The 25,858-nt window shown below is 41.8% G+C and overlaps 2 protein-coding genes across 3 annotated transcripts in view; one reads left to right on the top strand and one right to left on the bottom strand.

The window, feature by feature from the left end:
* LOC119026695 overlaps positions 1-25,858 on the top strand; it is a 1,024,654-nt gene that overhangs the window by 642,194 nt on the left and 356,602 nt on the right. The gene's annotated exons all lie outside the window — the stretch shown is intronic.
* On the bottom strand, positions 464-24,519 carry pik3r5 (phosphoinositide-3-kinase, regulatory subunit 5). Its single transcript, XM_037110898.1, has 18 exons — positions 24,247-24,519; positions 15,951-16,066; positions 11,602-11,717; positions 11,433-11,501; positions 9,794-9,932; positions 9,049-9,118; positions 8,467-8,641; positions 8,211-8,379; positions 8,013-8,081; positions 6,896-7,797; positions 6,598-6,717; positions 6,306-6,437; positions 5,831-5,924; positions 5,158-5,234; positions 3,717-3,810; positions 3,356-3,438; positions 2,620-2,735; positions 464-1,952 (listed from the first exon to the last, which is right to left on the bottom strand). The coding sequence occupies exons 2-18, from the start codon at positions 16,048-16,050 to the stop codon at positions 1,802-1,804; spliced, it is 2,676 nt and encodes an 891-aa protein (XP_036966793.1). The 5' UTR covers positions 16,051-16,066; positions 24,247-24,519; the 3' UTR covers positions 464-1,801.

Below are 25,858 nucleotides of genomic sequence, written 5' to 3'. Positions count from 1 at the left end.
TCCGTAGAAACCATCATTTACACCACAGGTGTTTCGAAGACAGATTAGAATAGATAGATAGATAGATAGATAGATAGATAGATAGATAGATAGATAGATAGATAGATAGATAGTTTATTGCTTATATTATTAGTACCACCTGTCGGATAAATGTTCATAAATTATCAGAGCGATTTATCTGTTTAATCTTCTATGCTCTCTTGTTTATATATGTGACATTTTCAGCCTGCTGATGCAATTCTGTATTCAGCTGGTAAGCCCTTGGTTGTTGTTTCCTGACACCACACAGTAACAATGCATCGTCTTTTAAAATGAACTTGTGACACATTCATGTGATAATATTTTTCACAGCACAAACGTAGTGGTGTGAAATCTGTCTGTAGAAGTTTCACGACTGGGCCTGCTGCCTACACAAAATCAGTTTTGTAACATACAGAAGGACCTCATTAAATAAAGGCAAATATCAAGATTAAAATAAATCCCCAGGAGAAGACATGTAATTTATTTAAGATTAAATTTGAGATATTGCAAAAGTGATACACATACAGTTATAAAATCCTTATTGCATTTGAAGTATTCCCATCAGAGATGGCAGGTAAAGAGAAAACAGTGGTGCCATGTTGTTATGTGAACATGAAAGTACCTAATTAATTTAATCTAATGTTCAAGTGCTTTAATTACATAAAATATGTATGTGTGTATGTATGTATGTATGTGTGTGTGTCTGTATATATATGCAGTACTTCTCTTTCAATCTCTCTTCTCTACTTCTCTTTCAAATATTTATATCACCAAACAGTATGCAAAGTGCTATGTATCAGGATTTCCTTTTACAAAAGAATATGTACATCTGAATGTATTTTAGCACCATAATATCAATTCTATACATACATTACATTACAGTTATTACAAAGTGAGACTTGACTACAACTCTGTATTGTTGAAGTAATCTGTACTTCACCTAAAGTCATAAGGTCAATAGAGCCCCCTGCTGGTCATATTTACAACTCCAGTTAAACCTGTGACTTCATTGTAACTCCTTAGGAGAAATATTATCAATTAAGCCCATGTATAACAGACATAAAACATGATGGTGCAACATTCAAGTTATAGCATGCAATAACATATTTAGCAAATACAGCATTTACATATTGTGTAAGTCCATAGTGTCCATTCTCAGATACAGGCGCATAGTCCCATCATCAGCCCAGTGGTGTTTATATAGCACAGACTGCTCGGTAGGTTGAAACATGTTCTGTGGTCTTCATGTCCATGTAGGTTGATCCAAAGAAAAGTTCAGAAACTGACTCATAAAGTGTCTCCAAAAGGACCTTGAGATGCTTACATTCCATCTCCTTGTATTACATGCCTCGTCATCTCAGATCCTGTGCTAGATTAACCCTGTTTGACCAAATTACATTCTAATGTTACTGTGGGTAAGGTCAAAATACCAACACAGAAAGAGGAATTGAAACCAGGACAGTTTCCTTAACTACAGTTACTGATTGCTTTACACAGAGAGAACTGGACACATCGTTATCACTACTGCATCTCTTGGTTTCTCGAGAAGCTCGGTCTGTAGTTTTCTGATCACTCCCCCTGGACCAGTCCTCCTGTTGCCAGTAGTCACATCACCCGCCCTCGTATGAACTTGACCCCAGCACCCTCAAGACACCAGGCGGAGATGGAAAAACCTGCATTTCCTGTGTACTTTCCCTCTGCAGTCAGTATCCGTCAGAACATATAAATAACAGAACACAATATTTCCTTTCGAAAGCAACCAAACCAGTGGTCAAGAGTCTCATGGAAGAGCTCCACTGAAGGTGACTATGGGCAAGCAGAGAAGGGAGCAGAACGTGGGATTTAGAGGCTGGATTTGGGCTGAGGTCTGAGATTTTCTGAGCCTCCAGTCAGTGGAGCTGTCAGGTTTATAGCACACAGAGATGTCACATCTACATGGAACAGAGGGAGACACATCTGTTAGAGAAATAGCACTTGTAAGGGTTGATTTGTGAGTGGATGTTGTAGATATCTGTGTAAGGTTTTTTCTGTAAATGTATGATTAATCAGATGGAGATGAGGCAGGCGTCAAGATAAATTGCTGCAATATTACAACAAAAAATAATAATCCTGTCCAGTCTGTTGCTAAAATGAGAACTAATTTCTCTGACGCGTGAAACTCCTCAAAGGTGATGCTTGAATTTTTGTTGAAGACAAAAAAAATTGGGGGAGGCCTGTTCAGAGGAGCTACTTTAGGCTAGGCTACGCTAGGTCAGGCCTATGGTGCTATACCCAATTTCAATTTTTAACCTTCATAGTGAGGACCTTAATCATTGTGAGGACATTTCGTCTGGTCCCCACTATTTCAAAGGGCTGCTTGAAGGTTAAAACACACTTGTGGCTGGAGCGTGAGCTGTAATGGTAAATGTGTTAGAAAGGGCTTGAGCATTTGACACACCAATAAGGGTCCTCAAAAGTATAGGAGGATAAGTGTGTGTGTGTGTGTGTGTGTGTGTGTGTGTGTGTGTGTGTGTGTGTGTGTATGTGTGTGTGTGTGTGTGTGTGTGTGTGTGTGTGTGTGTGTGTGTGTGCGCACGTGCGTTCATCTTAACCCCACACCTTGTGACACTCTGCAATATTTTTTTCTCATCCTGGTCCAGACAAACAGCAAAGGTTGTGTTTTCAGCACCGCTGACTTGAACCTTGTCCACTTTTACCTCAGTCATGCTCAGCTGCTACAAAAGGAAAGAACAGAGAAAAAGTAAATGCATTGCAACCAAAAATCTTATGGAGAATAAAAAACATTCTTTTGGAGAATAAAAAACAAACAAAAAATAGATAGATGGTAGAGTATTCTTTTTAAACACGTGTCAATATGTTGGCACATTTGTGTAGAATTGTCATTAGCATGGCAGCTTGTCTGAGTTGGTTTTGTCTCTGAGTAGTAAAAGACATCTTTGAGCTAAAAAAATCAATCATTTAAACAGTCCACGTTCTGCTGAGGTGTGATATGACTGTCACAAATCAAGGCTCCAAATCTTAACAGGGTTAAGAGATTAAGCGGTGAGAGTGAGCAAATAATATTATTGTCAGAACACAAACGAACAAAACAGACTCCAGTCTTGCCTGTGTTGTGGCTTTTTGTTCCATCAAGCTGTCAGCTTGAAAAAACATGTTCTCAGCATATGTGAGATGAGCGATTCAGACGAGATGCATTAAAGATGCTATCAAGAATGCATTGAGGTCTCTGTCTTTACAGAGAAAATGTGTTGCAGAGTTGTTTGTGAAAACGTGCTGTCACGTAGCATACTGAACCACAAACCGCCGAGATAGGCTGATGTCACGTCTAGCTCACCTGGTTGTAGCCCTTCTTGGTTTTACCACTCTGTCTCTTCAGGACTTCAGTCATTGTGAGCTGCAGGCACTCCATCTTTGAGTCTGACAGAGATTGTTTCAGATAAATTATGAGGACACTTACCCAACAATAGCTTATTATCACCTGGTACAGGTATCAAAAGCAAAATACAATTTACAGGTAGACGAATTAATACAGTTCCAACAAGATTAATAAATGATCTTGTCGACTTGCTATTGAAAAATATTAAACGTATTGAACAGTTGTTATCTTATGCTGAATTTCCACCCAGGTACTGAGTAGTCTCAATTAAACACAGTTCAGTGACATAGTATTATAGCAGCCAGCGGCTGTAACATACCTAGTTCCTCAGGATTCTTGCATGCTTTGGTTAAGTTCACCGAAGTACAAACTTTGGTTTCTCTTTTCCACTGGCTTCTCCCACTAATCACCACCTGAATGGGACGGGAAGGGAGAATGGGATTAGAGCTGGAAAAACCTTAATATACTGGGGGATGAGACACAGATTAAAGAGTATAATTGCAGTCTAAACTAGCACAGGAATTTTGTGTTGGGAATATGTTTGTAAAATATGGGACACATGAAAGATTAGGAGCTAAGAGACATCTTAGTCTTTAATGCTTCATACCGCAGACAGAGACCACTAGCTTTATCAGGTCAAAGCACGTTCTCATTGCTTTTTAGCAGACTTTGCATTTTATCACTACATTTTCATGTGTCATTTCCTCCTGTGGGTGCAGAAGTGTTTACGACTGAAACCAGTTGAATAAGAGCAAACAGCAAGAACCTGAACCCTCCTATGTGTTTGAGTGTGCATATATGTGTGTGCATGATTCATACACTCACACTAGACTGTGTATATGTGGATGTGAATGTGTTTGTGTATGTATATGTACATGTATGTTTTTTTCTCTTTTTCTGCTTCTTTCCCCCATCTCACTACACTCTAATCACTCACTCACCGACCCCATTATGTTTGTTATAGTTTGTATTTTCTGACCATTATAGTCGTTTTTGTCTTCCTCGCTTGATTAGGGTTTTATGTTTCCTTTTGTTTATTTGTTTTTGTTTGTTTGTGTTTGCTTGTCTTGTTTTGTCTGCACTAGTGTGTTACGTAAACTTCATCACCAGTAAAAAAAACAAAAAAACAAAAAAAGGAACTTGCATTCTAACCAAAGAGGTATAGACATTTTTTGTGTTGCATAAAATGCTGCGCTTATGTATGGAAGCGCATTGCATTTACTGGATTAAAAATGGGACACCTTATCTCATAATTATTTGTCCTGATCTCGTAATTATCTCGTAATTACGAGATCAGGATCTCGTAATTATGACAAAATCCATCTACGGCACCGTTAATACATATTCCTTAAGGTTTCAGTTTAGACTGGGCTTTCTACTTGAACAATCCTAACGACTTAAGATGCCTGCACAGTGTTGACATATACTAATATTAATACCATCCTCATTTTTAAGAACATCACAGAAATTAGTAACAGCAGATTGACTGCAATAGCGCCATCACTGCCACTGAGAGAGGATTTACAGCCGTTTCCTTTTTCTTTATTTTATCTCATAATTACGAGATCCTGATCTCATAATTACGAGATCCTGATCTCGTAATTATGAGATCTTTTCCTGTAATTACAAGATAAGGTATCAATTTTTTTTCTTTTTATCCAGTGAATGCAATGCGCTTCCGTACTTATGAGACAATTCTTGCAAAATCGCGGCTTCAAGATACCAATTTTGATAGTGAATAAAACCCAACAGCATCTTACCCTGTTGTACACCACCTCCAACTTTAGAGGCACTGCTTCTCGGTCACCATCAATACCAAACCGTTTACTGGCAGCACCTATATGAAAAATGAAAATAGACACATTAGTGATCCAACAAAACAATGCTTCTATATTGATAAAATATTATAAACTATTAACGTCAAAGGAGCATCCATCATGTTTTTCGTTTTTGTCCTTTCCTTCACTCATTTCCTTTACTGGTTCTTGTGTATGTAAAAGAGCTTTAGAGTTCTTAAAGAGACAGGAGCTAAAACAGAGCGTTTCAGTCACAGGGGGAATACAGTGCTGCAGCACTGGAGAGTCTGAGTAAGCTGACAGGTATTTTTGTGCAGACTTTTTGTGTAAACAACAGTAACCACCCACATGAGGAATAAACTGCTTTCCCTGAGTTTTTTTTACCTCTCAGTGGAAATCAAAAATCAGAAGTGCAAGTAGTGTCAGCAACAAGTGAAACCAGAAAAAAAAGTAGAAGTGGACTGAGTCAGGATATCGAAATAGCAGATGTTCCTCTACCATAAATTTAGTCCAGTCTGGACCTCATAAAAACCTGATGATGCATTTCACTGCGTTGAAAATGTGGAAGATTTTATTTATTGTGGCCAGGTTGCTAGGACATGTGGGTGTGTTTGGTGTGTGTGTGTGTCAAACTCACCCATGGCCTTGATGGCTCGTGTTCCTGCGGTGTGACCCAACTCCAGGGAGTGGACGAACACCTCAGTCCTCCTCTCTCCACAAGCTAACGTCAGCTACAACAGCAAAGATCCTCAGTCAGTGACTTCATTTGAACCGGTGTTTCAGAGGTTAGTAAAAACACCCGGAGGGAATCAGGGTCCTATTTCTGCTCTGCCAAAGTCTGGATTCCAGGGCTCGTGTAAGTTCAAACTTAGCCTTGCAATGATGTAAATATTTTTTATTACTAAGTTGCGATTCATACATTATCATGAAACTGGTCGCATCAGGCAGATACGTTACGATATAACTTTAAGTCATTTTCAAATGCATTGCTTACTGGTGCAACCCTTGGGCAGAAAAAAAAAAAGTCAAGGAAAAGGGTTGTAAGGCAAAGATGTGTACTGTCTGAGAGCTGTGTGAGTGTTTCTGTGTTTCCGTGTGGAAGCGTGTCTGACCTCAGCCTGGTAGAGCTGGATCAGAGCGGGCCGGGCAGCGTAGCGGCAGTAGTACAGCACCAAGTCAGCCAGGATGGGCAGACGCTGCTCGTATGAGCTATCATATGATTCTGACTCTGTCTTTGAGGTTTGCTGCAGAGAAATACAAAACAATGTAACATTTAACACATTTAAGCAGCAGGACCATTACGTCGGACTACGTCGGAAATCAGTCATGTTCTGCGTTGGATACACCTGAATGACAAACTTTTGGATTGGCTCATGCGGTGTAAAAGTAATATTGCAGTTGTACCTGGCAGACAACGTTGGCAGGCAGTTTGAGCAGGCTGAGGGTGTTTCTTTCGTACCAAGGGTCCAACATGCCGAGGAGATGGGCGATGTCATTAGTACTATCCCCTGTGAGGGGAAGAACCTGCCGGAGCAAAGGTAACAGTTACAACCAAACAGTGTCGTTCCCCTATAGATACGTGTTTCCTTGCATTAACATCTGCTGTTTTTCTTCACTCTGCACTCAGCTCTTTGACAGCTTAGTTAATATGGAAAACCTGTGTTAAATGTATGGAGTCCGGTTAGCCGTTTCTTCTACTTACGTTCGACAACACTCCTCCTTTTCCAGGACTAGAAGACCTCCGACCCCCTGGCCCTGCTGCCGAGTCCTTCTTCACAGGCACAAAGTAGAACTGAAGCTTGAAGGCCCTGCTGAGACGTGGACATGCACTCTCCTTCCTCCTCAAGCTATTGTAGGCGCGTGCCACCTTCCCTGCCACATGATCAGCACCAAACACCACCACCCTCAGTGTAGTATTCTTACTGTCCTCATCACTACTGAGAATAGGCCTCCTTCGGAAGCAGACATGTCTGAGAGTTTGACTTTGTAGTTGGGGCTCTGGGCTACGTAACTTAACTTGCTGTGGGAGGGAGTTGGAGCGCTTCTCTCGCACCACTAAAATGTCTTTTGATTCTGTGTTTCCTAAGCTTTTGGCCCGATACAGTAACCGAGGGCTCTTGGGTTTGATGAACAGCCGGTAAAAGTGCTGACTGAGTCGAGCAGAAGTTTTGTTGTGAGACTTGGGCGAACACTTGTCAGCAACGGGAGAGGAGCAGATGTAGTCATCCGAGTCTTCATAGTAGTCACTATCCGCTCCAGAAGCGACGGAGTAGAGGGACGGAGCGTAGGACTCTGAGGTCACTGACAAGGTTGAGAACATGGAGTCTTTGGAGGCAGTGGACACCGAGGAGATGGTGGAGAAGGTGGAGGCACGGGGGTTGGAGTTGTAGCCAATGGGGATGAGCGACATTGACGGCAATTCCACTCTGTGCTCCTCATTGTCTTTGTCTTCTTCCTCCTCCTCTTCCCCTGCATCCATCTCTGTAAGATCCTCCTCCTCCTCGTCGTCATCATCATCATCTGTGTCTACATCCTCTCCCTCCTCAGGTTGCCCGTTAGTCACCAGGTGGTCAGGGTCATGATCCAAAAGGGTGTTTAGAACATCTGCATTAAAGTAGACACACCAATCATAGTTAGCAATATTAAAAAACACACACACACAAAATCTATTCAAATGAATTAAATATCCTTTGCACAGGAAATATGATTTGTATTTGTCATAGATTTGAGAATTGGATTCATGACGGTGAAAGAAGGAGGGGAGACTGATTATTCCCATATATGAATAAATAGTATCAGTGTCACACAGAGTACTTTACCAAAATTATCTTTTTCCCAGTGAAACATGTAACATTTGGCTGTAGGTAATGGCAGAGTCTGTAGCATTCCTGAGAAGAGTGATAGCAAAAAAAAACAAAAAAACAAACAAAAAACGAGAAATCATTGAAATTGAACATCATTACCATGCATAAGCTTTCTATATGATATCCTCCAGTTCATGAAACATGCCCTCCTACCATCAGACTTCCTCCCATTGGATGCTGGGATTCTCATCCTCTCCCTTAGTAGCTCGAGTTCCTGGATCACATGACTGCGGCCCTTCAGAGGGTCACTCATTGCAACGGCTGCCTCTAAGACATTGGTTACGGTGGAGAAGATCTCCTCCAGTTCATGCACAGTTCTTGCCTGCAAAGAGTTGTGTTGATGATACGGTTCAAGGTTCACATCTTGACACATTGTTGTTCCGATTCCGACTCTGCTCTGAGAACATACCTGCAGGGCTCTGTGGATGTCATGGAGGGGGTACTTGGAGCCTAGTGTGGACTGGAAGGCGTGTTTGATCAGGGTGATGTAGGTCTCCCTCTGCGAGTGCTGAACACAACTGAGCTGCTCAGCCACTGAGAGAAAGTCAGCGGGCACCTCGCTTGGCTTCATCAGCAACACGGTCCTGCAAGGCAACAGACGGACGGAGTTACTGATGACATGAATTCACATGGCAGAAGATGCAAACGGGTTGCTACTGCAGGGCTAGATGGTATTGGGTGTAGAGGGGGTGAATGGGGACTCACCTACTGTAAGTGCTAACCAGCTAAGTGCCATAATTCAGATAACTGGAGAAAACTGTGCTGATATATTAACTGTTAATTTACTGTGAACTACTGACTTGTATTTAAACAAGAAAGCAGAAGGTTTAAAGATATCAAACAGGCTGAGCTGGACTAGAAATAGATTTCAATGAACATGCAGCTTTTAAGAGAGGTACAGCCTAAGTGTACATGTGTACCGTTCCACTATAAATCCTAAATAATGTCAACTCTATAAAAAAGTACATTTAATTCTGTTGTGTGGACTTACATGGTCTTGGAGCAGTGACTAGAGGTGATAAGGCCCTGCTCCTCCCTGACCAGCCTCTGAAAGGAAATGCCTGTGAGGAAAACAGAAAAATAATTTGATTTGATCTATTGATGGTTTTTAATGAAACATCTTGATCTAATATGATGTTGTGAATCTCACACTCCTGGTGCAGGACATTTAAGCGCTGAAGAAGTCAGTGTTTTATTTGCTCAAAGAGTCAAAGCAGTTTCTATGTGCTTACTGTGATAACCAGGCTACTTTTGACTTCATATGGGTCACTGAAAATCTTTTAGAAATGAAAGAATAACAGTGATGTATTTAAAAAAAGATATCTAAAAACACAATTTGACATTCACACTTTAGGTCAATTAAAATGCATTCATTCATGTCTGTTGCTTTGTTCTTCGCACTTCCTTCCACCTGTCCTCTGAGCTTCACCGCGGGTGGCTTCTGCTTTTTTGTTTTGTAAAAGCTTTCGTCCACGTTCAAATAATTTCAGATCAGTATGAATAAGTTCCCAGTTCAGCCTAAAGCCTTATCATCTTCCTGTCCTTGCTGTTGTTGATACTTGTGTTTGTGCTATGAGCGGTGACCTTTTGACGCGTCTCTCTCTAAATGCATTTCCTTAAGTGGTCACTAGGGGGAAGACCATTACTAGAGTTGACAGACAACAGCACAGTACAGAAATAGGAATGCACATTCACATTGAGCCAGCCTTAAATAAAATGAACCCAAATGTATTTACCTGGGGCCTTCATCTCCAGCTGTAGTGTGGAGAGGAGGTTCCTGCACACACTGCTGTAAGGCTCGGGCCAGGTGAGAAAGCAGCGAAACACCTGAATAGCTTCCTCCAGCAGCTCAGTATCTGGTGGACAGTATGGTGTCTGCGGACAAACCATAGATCACGTAATTTGTGGTTTATATTTGGGGAAGAACCTGTTTGAGGCTTCACAGCTTATTGTTTTGCATTCAGGGGGATTTTTTTGATGTTTGGCAGACCAATACCAATAATGCTGAACGTATGTGGTGCAATGTGCATGTGTGTATGGTAAAAGTTTAGAGCGTTGTTTTCAGTACACTAGTGTGGACTAAAGATGCAGCCACGTTCATTATAAGTCGATTTTCAATTGTATGTTTGAATGACAAAAATAAGTTGCCCAAGTCCAAATAACACCCTTTTCCCTTGCCAACAGTTAAAAGACAGAGATCAGTGTCAAATGCTACACTGAGTATAAATGAATGGACTTGTCACTGGAACAATCACTGGTCAAATGAAGCAACATAGCAGTATGCAATAAAATTATTTTATATAAGTGACTCTCTTGATGGATCTGCTATTTAATAAAATCTGTAAATTCAACCAATGGCTTTTCTGAAAAAATAGCTTAAATGGACAATATAACAACAATATTGTATATGACTGGTTCTTCTTCCTCTTATCCATTATGACGTCATTAACTAAAATCACGTCACACACCTTTTGAGGTAATTCACCCAGTTACTGTAATACTGTGCTGTTGTTTCGCTGTCCAGTGCTTTAGCATATTACAGGCTTAATGACGAACAACCAAAGGAACATTTGTCACCTCATTACAAAACCTCAAAGCTGTAACACAATCTGTTGCTACACATCTCAAACTGAACTCTTGGTTCTCACTTCCTACTGAAAAACACAACACAAAAACACAAGGACAATGGAAACAAGTATGTTGCATTATAGTCAAACAGGTTAATGAAGGTTCTCAGTCATCCAAGTCGTGGTAATTCTAAGTGCTGTATCGTAGACAACTGGATGTGTTTTAGTTTCTTGAAAATTCTGAGTCTCATCCTAGAGGCTTTTTCAGTTTTTAATCAGCTCACAGAGCCGTTGAGGACACAAGTGAGCTCTGGGTTTCAGAGTCATTAGGGCCATTTGCCCTCCATTGATCCAACTGGCCTTCATGTGGGATGCTAAGGCTAGGTGGGCCCAGTTGTGAATGGTTGCTGAGCTGTTTAAAACACAGTACTGTTATGTAGGTGGGTGGTAAGTGCTGTTCAAAGATAGTTCCAGTTCCAGTTTGGCATTGATGGATTCTTTTATTCCTCTTTCACACCATTATGTGTATCATGTTAACCTAATGAAGCAATGTTGGCTCTGACAGCCCAGTGTGTTTTCTCTTCACCAGCCAGCTGTCTAACCAGCAATCTATCAATCAATCAATCAGATTTCTAAAGACATTCTTTTTTTGCTAGATGCCTGTCCAACATTAACAGATTGTAGTGGTTTGATTTTAGGAACTGAATGACCTTTGGATGGACTGGGCTCGACACAAGTGAAACTCCCTGAGATATAAAAAGAGGTGTCAAACTGTTGAAGGTTTTTATAACATCTGGATGATTTGTACCTGAAGCAGTGTGGAGGAGAACATGATGGCGAGGGGAGCCACCAGCTCATACTGACACTGCTCCTGAGCCTAAACACACACACACAGAGATAGAAAGACATTAATACACAAACTATACAACGCACAATGCATCCTCGTTGACCATAGACTTTGACCTTTGCCCTCTCACCTCTTTGGTCTTCCTGATGATCTGCTGTAAGAGGATGAGGAAGTTCTCGGGGTCCCTCTTCACCATCTCCTCCAAGCTCCAGCGGTTCATCGACTGACCCGCCGAGCACATCAGCACTGAAGGGGGGGGCGGATTCATGTTAATGCACAGATATGACCACACAGAAAGCCACACAGTAAACATTGAAACCGATACACAGGAGTCACATGGTTTTAGGCTACCACATCAATTTTGCTCAAACCCCAGAAAGACTCATCGCTGCGTGCGACAGCAAACACAAAACTTTCTCATGGCATGAAAGCTTTCATCGATGCAAAATCTCAAGCCCCTCACTTTAACCATGAAATATTCTGGGGATAAGAATAATGCCACACCATACAGATCAATCAGTGGGTAAAATTAAAGAAAGTACAACACAACTGGTGCAGGGTTAAGTCTCACCAGTGCAAAGCGAGGGTTCAAACTTTCTAGAGATGTAAACTTAAAGGACTAGTTGTTTTTGTAAACTGTAGTTATATCTGTGTATAACCATGAGAGTAAAAAAAATACATTATTCACTGTGGTTATCACTGCTTAATTATCACTAGTGTATATTCTGACAACAGCAAAACGGATTAAAGAACGCTCTGCTCAGCAATGTTTTGGTAGTTTCTCAACTGGACACAACATTGATAAAGAGTGCTCATTTCCAATGTTTTAAGATCTTTAAACAACATTGGGACGGACCATTCGTGAGATATTTTGATTGCACGGCCACATTGGTTTTGCTTTCTGAGAGTATAGGAACCAGACTAGGTGGAATTTCTGAATCAAAGTCACCCAGCGAGGTTGCCTACGCACGTGCAGTGATGACCACTCAGTTGTAGCACTGATAACACTGATCGATGGTGCACAAGTGGTAAAGTGTGAGAGCACAACCGTTATACAATATCCATGACAGGTAAACACGCTTTCTGCAACTTTTCAAGAAACAAGAAGGAAGCAATAACACAAACATTTACTGTCTACTGCAACCTGAAACTTTGGTTCATACGAGGTATTTCATTTCCTTTGTGAAATCATACACATCTTTGCTCATAAGGCTGAAAGTGCACGCACAACATTGTGTTTACGAAGAAGGTATCAGACAACGCTTGGGTCTCAGCTCTGGCATGAGGCATAATGCAGGTTTTAAGCTACTCACACCAGGGCTATAAATCTCATAACTGTCAGTTCTGGTGTGTCTTCTTTATCACCCTTTGTTCGGTGTTTCAGTTCGGATGTTTGTACACTGGCAGGACAGGTTTCCTGTCGCAAGAAAACAGAGTTAAGGGATCCTCCCTGGAGACAGTGTTTTGGAACTTTGTGTTTCAAAAATAAAGAAAATCTGAAGAATCAGAAAGAAATTTGCAGTTAAAAAGACCAAATAATGATAAAAGACTTTATCAGACTCACAGATTGGACAAGTATATAAACTGTTAAATGCCTTTTTTTCCAATAAAAGATCAAGCTGTGATTGCAAGTTTTCGATCATAGGCTGAAATGGATACATTCTTTACAGAGATAGAGAGCTGTGACTACAGTGTCTTAACCACACAACTGAGTGTTTGCTGACTCCTCGCAAGCAGCGCACTTTCCATTCCATCCCTCGGTCTCAACGACTCCGAGTGCGTCTCTAAGGAGCTCAGTTTCCAAGGAAGTAACACATCAGCAGTTGTTTGAGTTACACTGAAATGTTTTCCAAGAAACATGTAGGCTGCTGTTTTTCTCTAAAGTTCTTTGCACCCATCACGAGTGTTTACAAAGGGACTCTTTGGGTTTATTCAGTCATAGGACACCGGCACTGGAAATGAAGCAGCTTTGAGTTTTGATGATCCTGGTAAGATGTCAGTTTGATCATCTCAGTTCTTGAGTAGATGGCTTCTGGCTAACAAGTGGAAATTGATGACACAACATACACAAACCTGGAGATCTTCTAAAGTGACACTGGAGTCATGAGGGCCTATGTTCAAGAAAAAGCAGCGAAGTGGACGGAAATATGAAAAACAAAGTTGCTCTGAGTGTCAAAATCACGCTGTCACAACCTCTCAGCATACAAAAACCTACAATGTGTGTGCACGTCACTCGACCTGGCAACAGGTCGGTGTGCGGGAGGCTGATGCCAATTTGATCACTCGAGATGTTTTCACACCCTGCGCCGCTGTGGCTCTATCCTCGCGATGCCTCACTCACACACTGCGGTCTGTGCCACCACTTCCTCCCAGCTGTCTATTCACACAACTTCCTCCAGCACCCAATAACATGGTCCCCGGATGATCTTACAGCAACGGTGTCATCAACAACAAGCTCAGACACTTCTTATGCTCATACGCCTTGTGCGCCTGTCACATGCCGCGCTTGTGTTGAAAGAGTGAGAACAAACAACTGCCTTTTGTTCGCATCGGCACGGCAAGCGACATGTATGACATGCAAACGTGCCTACTGGGGTCGAAGTTTCTAAGAAAATGTGTCGCTTTTACCTTTTTACAAACAGAAAATAACAGGTTTAACCTAGCGGCAAAGCCACAAGGACCTGAGCAGAACAGCTCAGCTGTTGGCGGCGCCAGATTAACACAACAGTCGAAAAACATAAATAAAAGGCTAATATTTGATTTCACATTCGTTTGACAGAGTTGAGTTAAATTTTCAGAGCTGGCATTTTGACTTGTTAAGGCAGGAAACACACAATAGCTTTAAACATCTTCTCCACATAGTAATAAATAAAAAAAACAGACCTAATGTGGGTCTGACATGGGTTTTAAGGGGAAAGAAAGTATAATATCCATCACGATTTTGAGTTTTGGTGAGGGCATTTTGTGTGTTTTTCTGTTCTTAGAGGTTCCCTGCAGTTGCTGGCCGTGGCTTTCCTCCTGGTTGGAGCTGCCGACTCTCCAACACCTGCAGCTCATCTGATCATCAGCGTCATTTCCAATACTCTGCTCTTCTCTCTGCTCACTGCCAGCGTATTCCATCTCCCTGATGTGGTACACGGATTCTTCGATTGTGCTATCTCTTGTGAACCTGGTCTCTTGTGTCATTCGACCTCTCCAGTGATCGAACTAACTCCGAGTTCCAGCGCCTATGCCACCCTACCACCCATCCTCCGGCGCCTCTGCAACCTGCCTACATTCCACTGTGGATTCTCTCCAGAGCCTCCACCTACACCTTGGCCAACGCCACAACACTTGCAGAGTGTTTTACACGTTCAACTGCTGGAAACTAGATGTCTATTTCAAAGTGCATTCTCAGGGTAGGAAAAACTGCAAGCTTCAAGTTTCCAAATCGCTCTTGTGTTCACTGAATATTGGACCAGGACCGGCTCTAAATTTTTTGTGATGTCATAGATCACGCTTGCAGGCCCGCATTCTGACAGCAAGATCACATAACTTTTTTTTTTTTTTTTTAACTTCGAAATAACAGCTTCAATTCATGTTGATGGTACAGTGTAATAAGCTGAATGGTGTCTCTGTCTCTCTCTGCCACTCCCCCCTGCCTGTCACTTGCCAGGATGATTTACGCTTTTAGCAATCATTGTGAAAACAGCCTTCTGGTGTCAAACTGCACAAAAATCGCTCAATGCAGTGAAGCTCAAACATTCAAATGAAGGAGGAGGAGGACAAACACATGTCTGACTGCAGGAGGACTTTGACAATAGCTCAGTGACTCAAAAATGTATTCCAGTGAGCTGGCACACACAGTTTTTGGGACATCCCCTTAAGTGGAGGGCAGCCATAGTTAACGCTATTAAATACACTTATGCAGGTCTAGATGCAGATGTGGGCAAAAACTGTTCTCTTTATGAAAATAGATTTAAAGGAAGTTGCATATCGCCAGAGTTATGCACATTTAGCATGTGTAGCTGGTAGGTTTGCTTTACTCAGCAGCCAATGGTAATCTATTGAGTAGTGCGTGAAATGTAAATATCCACCAGCCATTTGGCCCGTTGATATAGTGACCTGGAAAGCAGCATTTCAGTGATAAAGGGTTAGTTTGTTATAAGGGGCATTTTTACAGTGTATGAAACTTATAAGTAAAAAAAAAATATATATATATGATTTTCAAGCATTGAAGAAGTACAGCAGAGAAACATTCCAACACCATGCGCCGTTAAAAACACATCAGACACGGTCAAACATATTTTGTAATCACACCTAAAAGCAAACAATTTTCTCATCTCTAAGAAGGAAGGTTTTTGACCACAAAAGATACACGGGAACTGAAGCATCCTCATTGTCGCAGTGCAAAGACACATTTAGTCGGTCCACGCTTCACTGCCGCCCTGACAGTCAAATCTCAGCTGTGGTTCTAATCACTAGCTACTGCAGCCTTACCGTTCCAGTGGTGTGCAGCTGTGGGGCTCTGTCTCAGCCCGTCCAGACACCTGTCCAGAGCGTGCTGGATCCTGTCCTCTGTGCACGAGGTGTGCTGCATCTTCACCGCTCAGCTTCTGCGGAGGGATGAGAGGTCGAGCGCATATTTAGCATCAAAACATGTTACATAACTCCACTTGCATTCATGGATTCTGTGGAATATTATCTCAATGCAGATAATACTGGCGCGCATTCACAAGGGGCATTATGGGCAGCAGTATATTTTGCATGTGATCAGTTCGCCCGCTGAGTATGGAAATTAGTTGAGAAAATTTGATACACAAACCATAAAAGGCAATTGCTAAGGGGAAGGAAAACAGACAAGGGGCTGCTTGTGTTGCTTTTCTGTTGTCGTAGTTCCTGAAATGTCAGTACACATGACTGACCTCTGTCTCTGAAAGTCCTTAAAAAATATCGACGGATGTCACATTAGCAACACATGTCTTGTGATACCTTTAAAACATGTTATATCATACAACAACAAACCACATCTACCTCTGGATGCAAAATACATAGTTTACATTTAAAGATATATCCTTACATTGACAGTAAATACATTCTTAGTTGTTTGTTTCCTGAATGAATTGTAACTTTACTCAACAACCTTTGAGAGCCACATTTAGGCAAAGGAAAAACAAGCCCACTCAGTTTTCCCTGTATGACTTTTATTGTGAGAGAAAAAAACAGCCGTCAGTGATTTCGGTTATTAGATTCAGTTGTGAAACAAAGCTGCAGATCGGAGAGACGCGTCGAATAGTGAAATATATCATTCCAGTATGACCACAACATTGTAAGTACATGATGGCTCCACCACACTGACTCACCAGGACATGCTGAACTTCACTTTTGTAACTTTCAGTTTATCGGCGCATTAGGCTGTTTTTCACACAGCATCCGAGGACAACACAGGTGTGGCGACTTGTTTCAGTTCTGTTATGAACACATCCCATCAGATGCTATGTGCGAAGCAAGGTGTCAGGGAAGTCCCATCAGCGACTTAAAAGAGCTGAGTGACTGATTTATGAATCCTGGCTGCCTTTAGATAAACAACACTCGTGGTTCGTGATATCGCAGAACAAACTGGGACAGGGGTGTGACCTGTGACCAGTTGAAAGATGATTCAAACAAAGGTGTTTTTAAGATGTCTGTCGGAGCAATGAGACATAAATGAAGTCAGAAACATCAGCAATGGAGAAACAACTGAGTGAATTATGAGTGATGTTGAATCAAAATAAACCTGATATACTTTGTCACTATGTGTAAGACCTTGTTGTTTTAGACATAAACCAGCACTAAAGATATACTGCAGTGGTTCATAAATATTAATTTGGGGTGTCATCAGAAGAGAAGTCCCATGGTGGCCGGTAGCGTGATGTGTCACCGCATGATACATTTTTAAAGTTCCTCTTGCCACATGTTAGACTTTTCCATAGTGTGAAAACATCCAAATTTAAGCAGCAGAAAAAAAACATACTTCCCAAAATAAAGAGAGCTTCATAAAGATTTCCTGTTTGAGAACTTGAGCAGCTCAGCATTTATCTGCTGTTGTCAGTGACACATAAAGCCAAATTCACCCAAAAATGGAATTCTCTTCATTGGCTCTAACATATGTATGTTATTACTATGATATCTTAAAACAAGCAATCTGATCGATTGTTAGCTGAATTCTTACAGAGTAAAGTCAGAAACGAGACAGAGGTGAGAAATGACATCAAACTCTGTTTTTGCCTGATTACATCTTGTCAAACTTTCCCCAGAACGCTTGACAAATTCCCCATTTCACATGAAAGCCAGAAATAAATGGCGCCTGTCAAATGAGTGTTAACGGGTGACTCACATGCTCTTAACCACCCACTCACCTGATAACCCTACCTGATACACATGCACACATACACACATATGTGCACACGAACACGTATGCAAACACACACACACACACACACACACACACACCCTCATTTGTGCATAGCTAACTACTATGACGGAAGGTTGGCAGAATTCTTCTACTGGCTAACCAAAGAGTAAAAAAAAAACAACAGTATCTGGACTATTTCAAAGATGTCATGTGATGTCATTATCCATAACCGCTTATCCCTTCCGTGGGGTCGTGGGATGTTGCTGCTGGAGCCAATCCCAGCCTTGTCTCAGGGCGAGGGCAGGGTACTCCCTGGACAAGTCGCCAGTTCATCACAGGGCCCTTACTGATGAGCGATGTGGGGTTCAGTGTCTTGCTCAAGGACACTTCGACATCCAGCTCAACCTTCCGATCACTAGTCGACCTGCTCTACCCACTGAGCTACAGCCGCCCTTATCTCAAAGATATCTGGCAAATTCATGGTGTTGCCAGAATGTTCACTTACTGCACCCAGCTGACAAACCCTGCAAAACAACAATGTGTTGTTTTTATTCTGTCGTTTTAAGATGAATCAAACAAACAAGGTTTAACCTATAACACATGAGCTTTCGAGATGTATTTTGTCACTGCACAGAGCCAGGGTAGCCTTCACTCCGCATTTTCAGTTTTAATCCGCAGCTATTTCCCATCTAACGCTCGACAAGAAAGCTAAAAACTGTCAAACTAGTATTTTTAACGCACAATATGTATTCTTTTTTTGTGTGGGGAGTGATGGACTGCAGATATCCTGAGAGCAGGGGGCAGAGCCAGACCTTGTGGATGCATAGACACCTGCAGTCACTTTGGATTCTGCTCTAATCTGAAGCCGTATACACACACATACTGTACGCTTCCACAGACATAGTATACGCTACTGCCACACACACATACTGTACAAACATCCGACCCACCGACCTCATCATTACCACCGGTGAAGACGTGGGGCAGGAAGCTCGTGCAAACCCGAGTTCAGGAGGCCAGAGGAATGAAGCTCAATTATCCCCCCCGCCACTTCATTCTTTTTCCTACAGTTACCATTCAATAACAATACCAGCAGGTCAAGACATAAACACATCCATGTAGCTCCCTTTTTCTCAGCGGTCCCACCTCCCCTGAGGGGTATTGTGTCTAAGAGGTGTCCCGAGTGGCACTGAGCAGGGGTATAGAGCCGAGCGTGCTGGACACTTGTGCTGAGGGCTCCGGTCATTGTCAGGGTCGGACAGAGCTGGATGAGAGCCCGGTGAGAGTGGAAGGAACTAATAAGTCAGAGCCGTGATGACTTCTGCATTCAGGATGCGGCTCAATGGACATATGTAAAGGTAATAAAAGAGGTAATGACCTAATATGTGGTGGCACCATCCAGTGAAAGTGCTGTTCTCAACTCTGTCAGCACTAACTGTGGTAATATTTCTACTGACGTCAAGAGGGTACTGATTTGGTGCACTTGTACCAGCGGTTTTTACTCAAAAAACTAAGGTGCCATGGCAACACAAGCAGCACTTCAGTAATGTTCTGTCCCAGCTCCAGAGTGTCAGGACAGTTGTTGACGTAGATTTTCTCGTGGTGTTGCAAATGCGTGAGTCTGTGGTGTTTCATAAGAGGATGTATGCAGCACATCCCTAAGAGTCAACAAGGTCACTTCCACTTTTTCTACTCACAACAGTCAGACAATAACAAGCAGCGTTTGTGTGGTGGAAGAACCATTTGAAATCATCCTCACAACAGATTTACGCTGGACTGTCTCGTGACAGTATAGGCCATAAGTTGAATTCTGCAGTGGTGCAACATTTTGACCTCGAAGGTCAGGTAAACATCCATGTGGGTGACAATCACGGCACAATTAAGAGATCACACGAAGCAAAACACCAGCTATCATCTAATGTTTGAAAGGGATACTGCCTCGTTAGCCAGTTCACACAAAGACAGAAACCACTGATCCTGACCTCAACAAGCAAACAATTCAAAAATAGTCCTGTGCCCTTTAACCTTAGTCTTTGTGTCTCTCATGGCCAACATTGCATAAACTACCAATCTTTCATCCACTGATGTTTGCTTCCCTTCTTGATTCCGTACCGTTTCCCTCCCTTTCTTGCTTACCTCAGTGGTTGTCAAGATAAAGGTAAGCCTAAAAAAAGCACAAAACTTCAAAACATGATGTTGCGGAGACACTCCTGAACACAAGTGAGCGCACTGACCCCCCCAACGCTCAAAACTTCTACGAATAACTGTGAGGCGTTACAAGTTTCCCACGCAGACCGAGCTTTGCCAGCACTTCACCTCCACCTGTGTTTTTCTGTCTCATTCTCATGCCGATCTCTTTCTCCCCTCCTTCCATCTCCTCACAGGCTGCTTCCCATCTCTCCTACTGATCCCATTACCAACTGCTTCCTAACAGGAAGAGAGCTTCCCTGCTAAGCTGAGGAAGCAGGTGCCTCCCTATTGTTGTGGTGTGATCAGACTCTGAGATATACTCCCACAGACCAAGGAGGAGAGCTTGTGTGTGTGTGTATATTTGTGTGTGTGTGTACAGTATGCGTGTCTGTCATTTTAACTGAATTGATAGAGTCTGATATTCACATCCAGTCTTCCTCTTCTGGCCCACAGAGAAAGGTGGGGGGGTCCCTTTCTCTCCACTGACCCACTGGATGTGAACTGGCCTCTTATGGCTTTAGGAAACAACAGTGGTCCAACTCCAAAGCGCCACTGAAACTAAGTGCTTCCTTTTAGTTCAAACAGCCGCTACCGGTGAGAGCTCAGCAGTCGGATAAACTGAAGCTGGAGTTTAGAATGCATGGCATAAAACACATCTTTTGTTTTTGCCCTTGCAGAGCACTGCAGTAAATTTCACAGATGAGTATTAAAGTGTATTCTTGATCTATGAAACACAAATGAGTTTTCACTCATATCACGTGATCAGCCTCAGCAGCAGACAGAGTCTGCCCAGTTGTCATGGAATTGCAGGTGTTGAAACTTCCACTTTTCTTGTTCATGTTGGCCATTAGGAGAGGTTGTTCTTTTTTTCTCATTATGTAGCTTCTGCTGCTAGGGGGGCTGTCTACCAAACAAAACAAAACAATAGATAGTTGTGGAGTGTTGCGAGGAGGGCTGGGTGGAGCGGGAGTGGACAAAAGCCGCTGCTCGGCTGCTTAGAGCCGGCACTTGGACTTCAGACTCTGCTGTGATCCAAAACTATTTACAGATGAGTAAAACGCTCAGAGATTACTTTGAAACTTCCACTACAAAGTGGATTTATCCTCATTCCCGTTTATCAACCTGACCACAGTAGCAATCTGCAAAGCTGACCTCCATTGGCGGGTGTTTATATACTGTAAAGTTGTCCGTCGACATCACTGTTGATGCTATTAAACAACCTCCACTGAAGATGAAAATTCATCTCATGTGACTCAAGCGTAAAAATTTACAGGTGAGGTAATGTTGTCAAGTTTTATTCACCTTAAATCTAATCTTGTTTGCCGACGTTCCTATCCCGGAAAACGCTACCTTACGTTGAGTAAACTTGCGTATTACCCTGGGATGATCATTGTTAGAAACATCTGTGATAACATAAGCACGCAACTCAATAAAATATACTAAAACTAAGACATAAAAATGAGAGATTTTGATACAGAATGAATGCATATTAAATCTCAAAGCCTTTCTTTCAGTTTACAAAAAAGTCTTTCCTGCAATATCTTTCTGTATCTCTTATTTTATCTGCATGTGCTTGAAACTTAAATAAACCTATAGTGTTTTCTTATTTGCGGCTGCTAAGAAGTGACTCAGGTTGGACGTATAAGCTCTAAAAATAAAGTGAGTCGCAGCCATCTAACTTCAGCACCAAAACATAGAGGTTGTTTTGTCGCTTAGAGAAGAGAGTGACACTCTATATAAACTTTGGTCTCCACTTCCTCAATAACCTTGATAAACACATGATGAAACTATCATGAATGCAAATATCAGACGGTGTTACATTAGTTTATGACACGCAACTCTAGACAACAGGGAGTCAGTTGTGACCCTGTTACAGAGATCTTTTCTGCTCAGTTTTACACTAAACACCACTGGATTCATCATGCAACAAATGGTGAGGATGCAGGTATCCATGATTTTCAGTTGAAATCCAAAGTCCTGTAAAAATCTGTTCTAATATGTGCAAAAACTCTGTGCTTTTAGCTTACATCAATTAAACTATGTAGTTTTGCAACAACAGGTGTGTTGTGCATGTGCACAAATGCATATGCACACGCGCGCACACACACACACACACACACACACACACACACACACACACACACACACACACACACACACGGGGGTGTTGACCTCAAACTATGTGTAAAGGTGAAATGCAGATTTTAGTGATACCACAGACGTAAAGAGACAAACAGGAAGCAATGTTTTGAATAACACACAACAGTGTTGCACTGGGATACAGTCATCCTCTACTAGCTGTGAAACAAGAAAAAAACAAAAAGGCTGTGACAGCGTTCGCTCTTCATATCTAATATATCTGTGGTAAACAACAAAGAGCGGCAATATCTGCGGCCTCCAGTGAACGTCATCAATCTATGTATTTTTTTCCTCGTAAGCCCAATACATGACCTGCACTGGCAGTTTTTATTTCTCAACAGGAAGAGAGCTGGTACTCAAACTGATTGTGTAATTGAAGCATTTCTAAGAATATTAGATGATCTCTTCCTCTGGTTGCACAGGAAGGGTGTGTTGGCATCTGACAGGCAGGCAGGCATTTAATGCTTTGGATTTTCTTATAGAGAAAAACTTTTTTATTATTGGTATTTATTCGGTCATTACATAGTTGGCTACCACTGACAGAAATCAAACATGAGGCAGTATGTACCTCAGGGCTGTGGACACTGATCCATGTTAAGTTAAGCCGCTTGTTATTTTGTGGAGTCAATTTTTTAAATCTAGAGCAGAGCCGTAGAGATTGTGAAAATCGACAGGCGGACTCAAGTCAGAATCACAAAAATGGGAATATGAGACTTGAAAAATGGACAGACTCGACAGAGACTTGGGTTGGTCAATTTATCGAGAAAAGATGAAGATCTGATGTGGATCTGTTTTGTTGAGACTTGAGACTTGACTTGGACTAAAGACTTGAAGGGAAACCACTAATGTTACACTTTACAGCTGTTACTACTACTGCATATCTGAAAAAAAAGTGTTATAAAGCCTTTCTTTGCTCCAGAGGGAACTGATCGAAGTCTGATAAATTACCCCAAGTGATGTCACTTGAGTCAGTGCCGGTTGGGTCTGAAGACTACACGTTTCAGCGTAGGGAGTTAGAAAGAAGTTAGCTTGCTTGTTCGATGCAACATGAGCCGCCACGGGCATCATACACCTGAAAGTTCAACTGAACTGGTCGAGTTCAATTGTGGGTAATGTAGGCGACAGGTTTTGTGAGTGATGAAAAAGTCTGTTTGTGTTTTTTTTTTTTTTTTTTTTTTTTTTTTTAGTTAGGGAGAGTGACAATGTTTAAATGGCCGGTGTTTTGTTCTATTTCATATGGTAATTTGTCCCTTTAGGTAACAGTTCACCATCTTTAGTTATTACCAGTTATTACCAGGATGTTGAGTTCAGGCGTTGGCTCGGTACAGTTTCTATGGGGTGGAGTCCTCAAAGATCACTGACAGAGTGTCGTGTCAGACTGAACTTGTGCTTCAGTGACAGTTAAGAAGACTCAGCATCCTGCTTGCCACTTTTCAGTGGTGTATTTGTAAAATCGACCAATGACCTTAGACCACAATCCTGTATCACCACATCATGCCCTTTATGGTGCTGACACAGATCATGCTATCTGACATATACGTTCCCGTTAATAGCAGATGAGATAAGGCAAGATGATTATCCGGGCGACTGACACGTGCCTCTGCTTCTCTACTTCCTCAGCGTTTATCAAAAGCATGAATCATATCGAGCTTACGAAAAAGCAGAAGTTCCCAAAATGGTATCACAGTGGGGGGTCTGTGAGCTTACAGAGGGCAGCGCTGTCAACATCAGTCCCTCTGACACAAATCGAGACGCCAGAGGCTTTCACATTGCAGAGAAATAAAAAACATATCTACATGAGTCAAAACAGGATGACACAGAAAGCTGACAGACAAAGTCAAAGCGTCGAGTCTCCAAGATGTCATAATAGATAAATGAAGCTATACAATATTGTCGTATTCTCAGACATTAATATGTGTATGCAAAGATGTTAACTCTAGTCTAGTGTTAGTCAGGGAGTCACTGGACTCATCAGGCTGACAGTCGGTGTATGCAGTCCCAGCCCAAGTCCAAAGAGAAGGGAGCACGTGCCCTTCAAAATAAAATAAACCCATCACTGCCTCGCTGTCTTACCTGCAGTTTACTGTCCAGCATCCATAGCGTCTGTATGTGTCCAAAGAGTCCCAGGCAGAGTGTCTCCAGCTCAGTGCCGCTGCCATTCATTCACCACGTACACATCGTTTAACAGACAAACCCACATCCTGGGCACGGCGGAGGAGCAGCGCAGTCAAACAAGACTGAAATCAGCCCTTAGTATCTGGTTGTAGCTCTCTGCCGCGTTCAAACGCTTCTGCGCTTCACACTCACACACACTGCGGCTCACAAACAGGGCAAACAGGAAGTGTATGAGAGAGGTGCATGTGAGCACAATGAGGGAGGCTGCTGGCGTGTATAGGTGGGAAGTGCAATTGTGTGTGTGTGTGTGTGTGTGTGTGTGTGTGTGTGTGTGTGTGTGTGTGTGTGTGTGTGTGTGTGTGTGTGTGTGTGTGTGGTTCTACATGTATGTCTGAGAGGTTGCATGTGGATTTTGAAGGGATGTTGGCCCCCGAAAGGAAGTCATCTGTTTGACGTGTTTGTTTTCATGCTATTTTCACAGTTGTGAGTGAAGTGTCTTTGTTCATTATTTTCTGAAGCTGGAGTATTACTAGTTTAATTGTTTCAACACAATAAACACAAAATTGGCTTTTTTTGTGATTTTCGACCCATCAAAAGTTAAAAAATCAGTGACCAAGACCATTAATCATCTTCTAATATTCTCATATCGAATCCTTAGAGATTGTGGCTATTAATATTGTTATATACAGTATGTTATTGGGTTATTTAACTTTACTTTGCTTTTGTTTTCATACATATCGAATTGCGAGTGTTAAACGGGCACTGTGTAGTTCTGAAAAATAAATCCAAACTCAGAATTTTACTATTTATAATAATAATGTGGTAATAATGCATTATTATGCGTTATTTAATTCATTTTTTCCATAACTGAATTATCAACCTGTTCTCAGAGGAAAATGAGGTCCCCAGGACACTGTGTGAAGCTAGAAGGGTGGCAGGGTCCGCCAAATACGAAACAAAGTCAAACAGTACGAAGCTGTGTTGTCCTTTAAGGTGAGTCTGTTTATTCAGTTTATTCAGTCATGAAAACAAAGAGACTTTGTTTGTTGAATTTGTTTAGTCATAAAAAGATCTTTCACGTCTGATTAATTTTATTCCCCACAGTGCACCTTTATTTGTGAGATCCATATTCCCACTCTCTCTCTGCAACCCCTTCAGTCAGGGAAACACTGGCCTTACTTCCCCCTCCTGCTTTGCCTCTCATTTACATTTCATGTATTAGTGCGACTGTGAATTCCCCTTCTCTTGAAGAGAGGGAAACGCGTTGACAAGCCATACAAAGCAGTGACAGTAAACCCTGAATAGTGTTTTAGATTAAAGTATGAGCTGAACATCTGAACTCAAAGCTCATTCTTCAGTATACGTGTTAATGAGAAACTGTGATTTAAACAGGTGAGGAAACATAAATATCACTAAACGATGATGATTAGAGAATGTACTCTTTTTTTTATTTGGAAATAATCTTTTGACACGAATCTATTTGAGCTACAAGGTCACTAATTTGATGTCAGCGTAATCATGCAGCCAGGTAACCTATCCAAGACACTAAGAGCTCCACCAAAGAAATGAT

The sequence above is a fragment of the Acanthopagrus latus genome, chromosome 1 (assembly GCF_904848185.1).
Source record: "Acanthopagrus latus isolate v.2019 chromosome 1, fAcaLat1.1, whole genome shotgun sequence".
Lineage (NCBI taxonomy): Eukaryota > Metazoa > Chordata > Actinopteri > Spariformes > Sparidae > Acanthopagrus > Acanthopagrus latus.
This window is presented reverse-complemented; position numbering and strand designations above follow the sequence as displayed.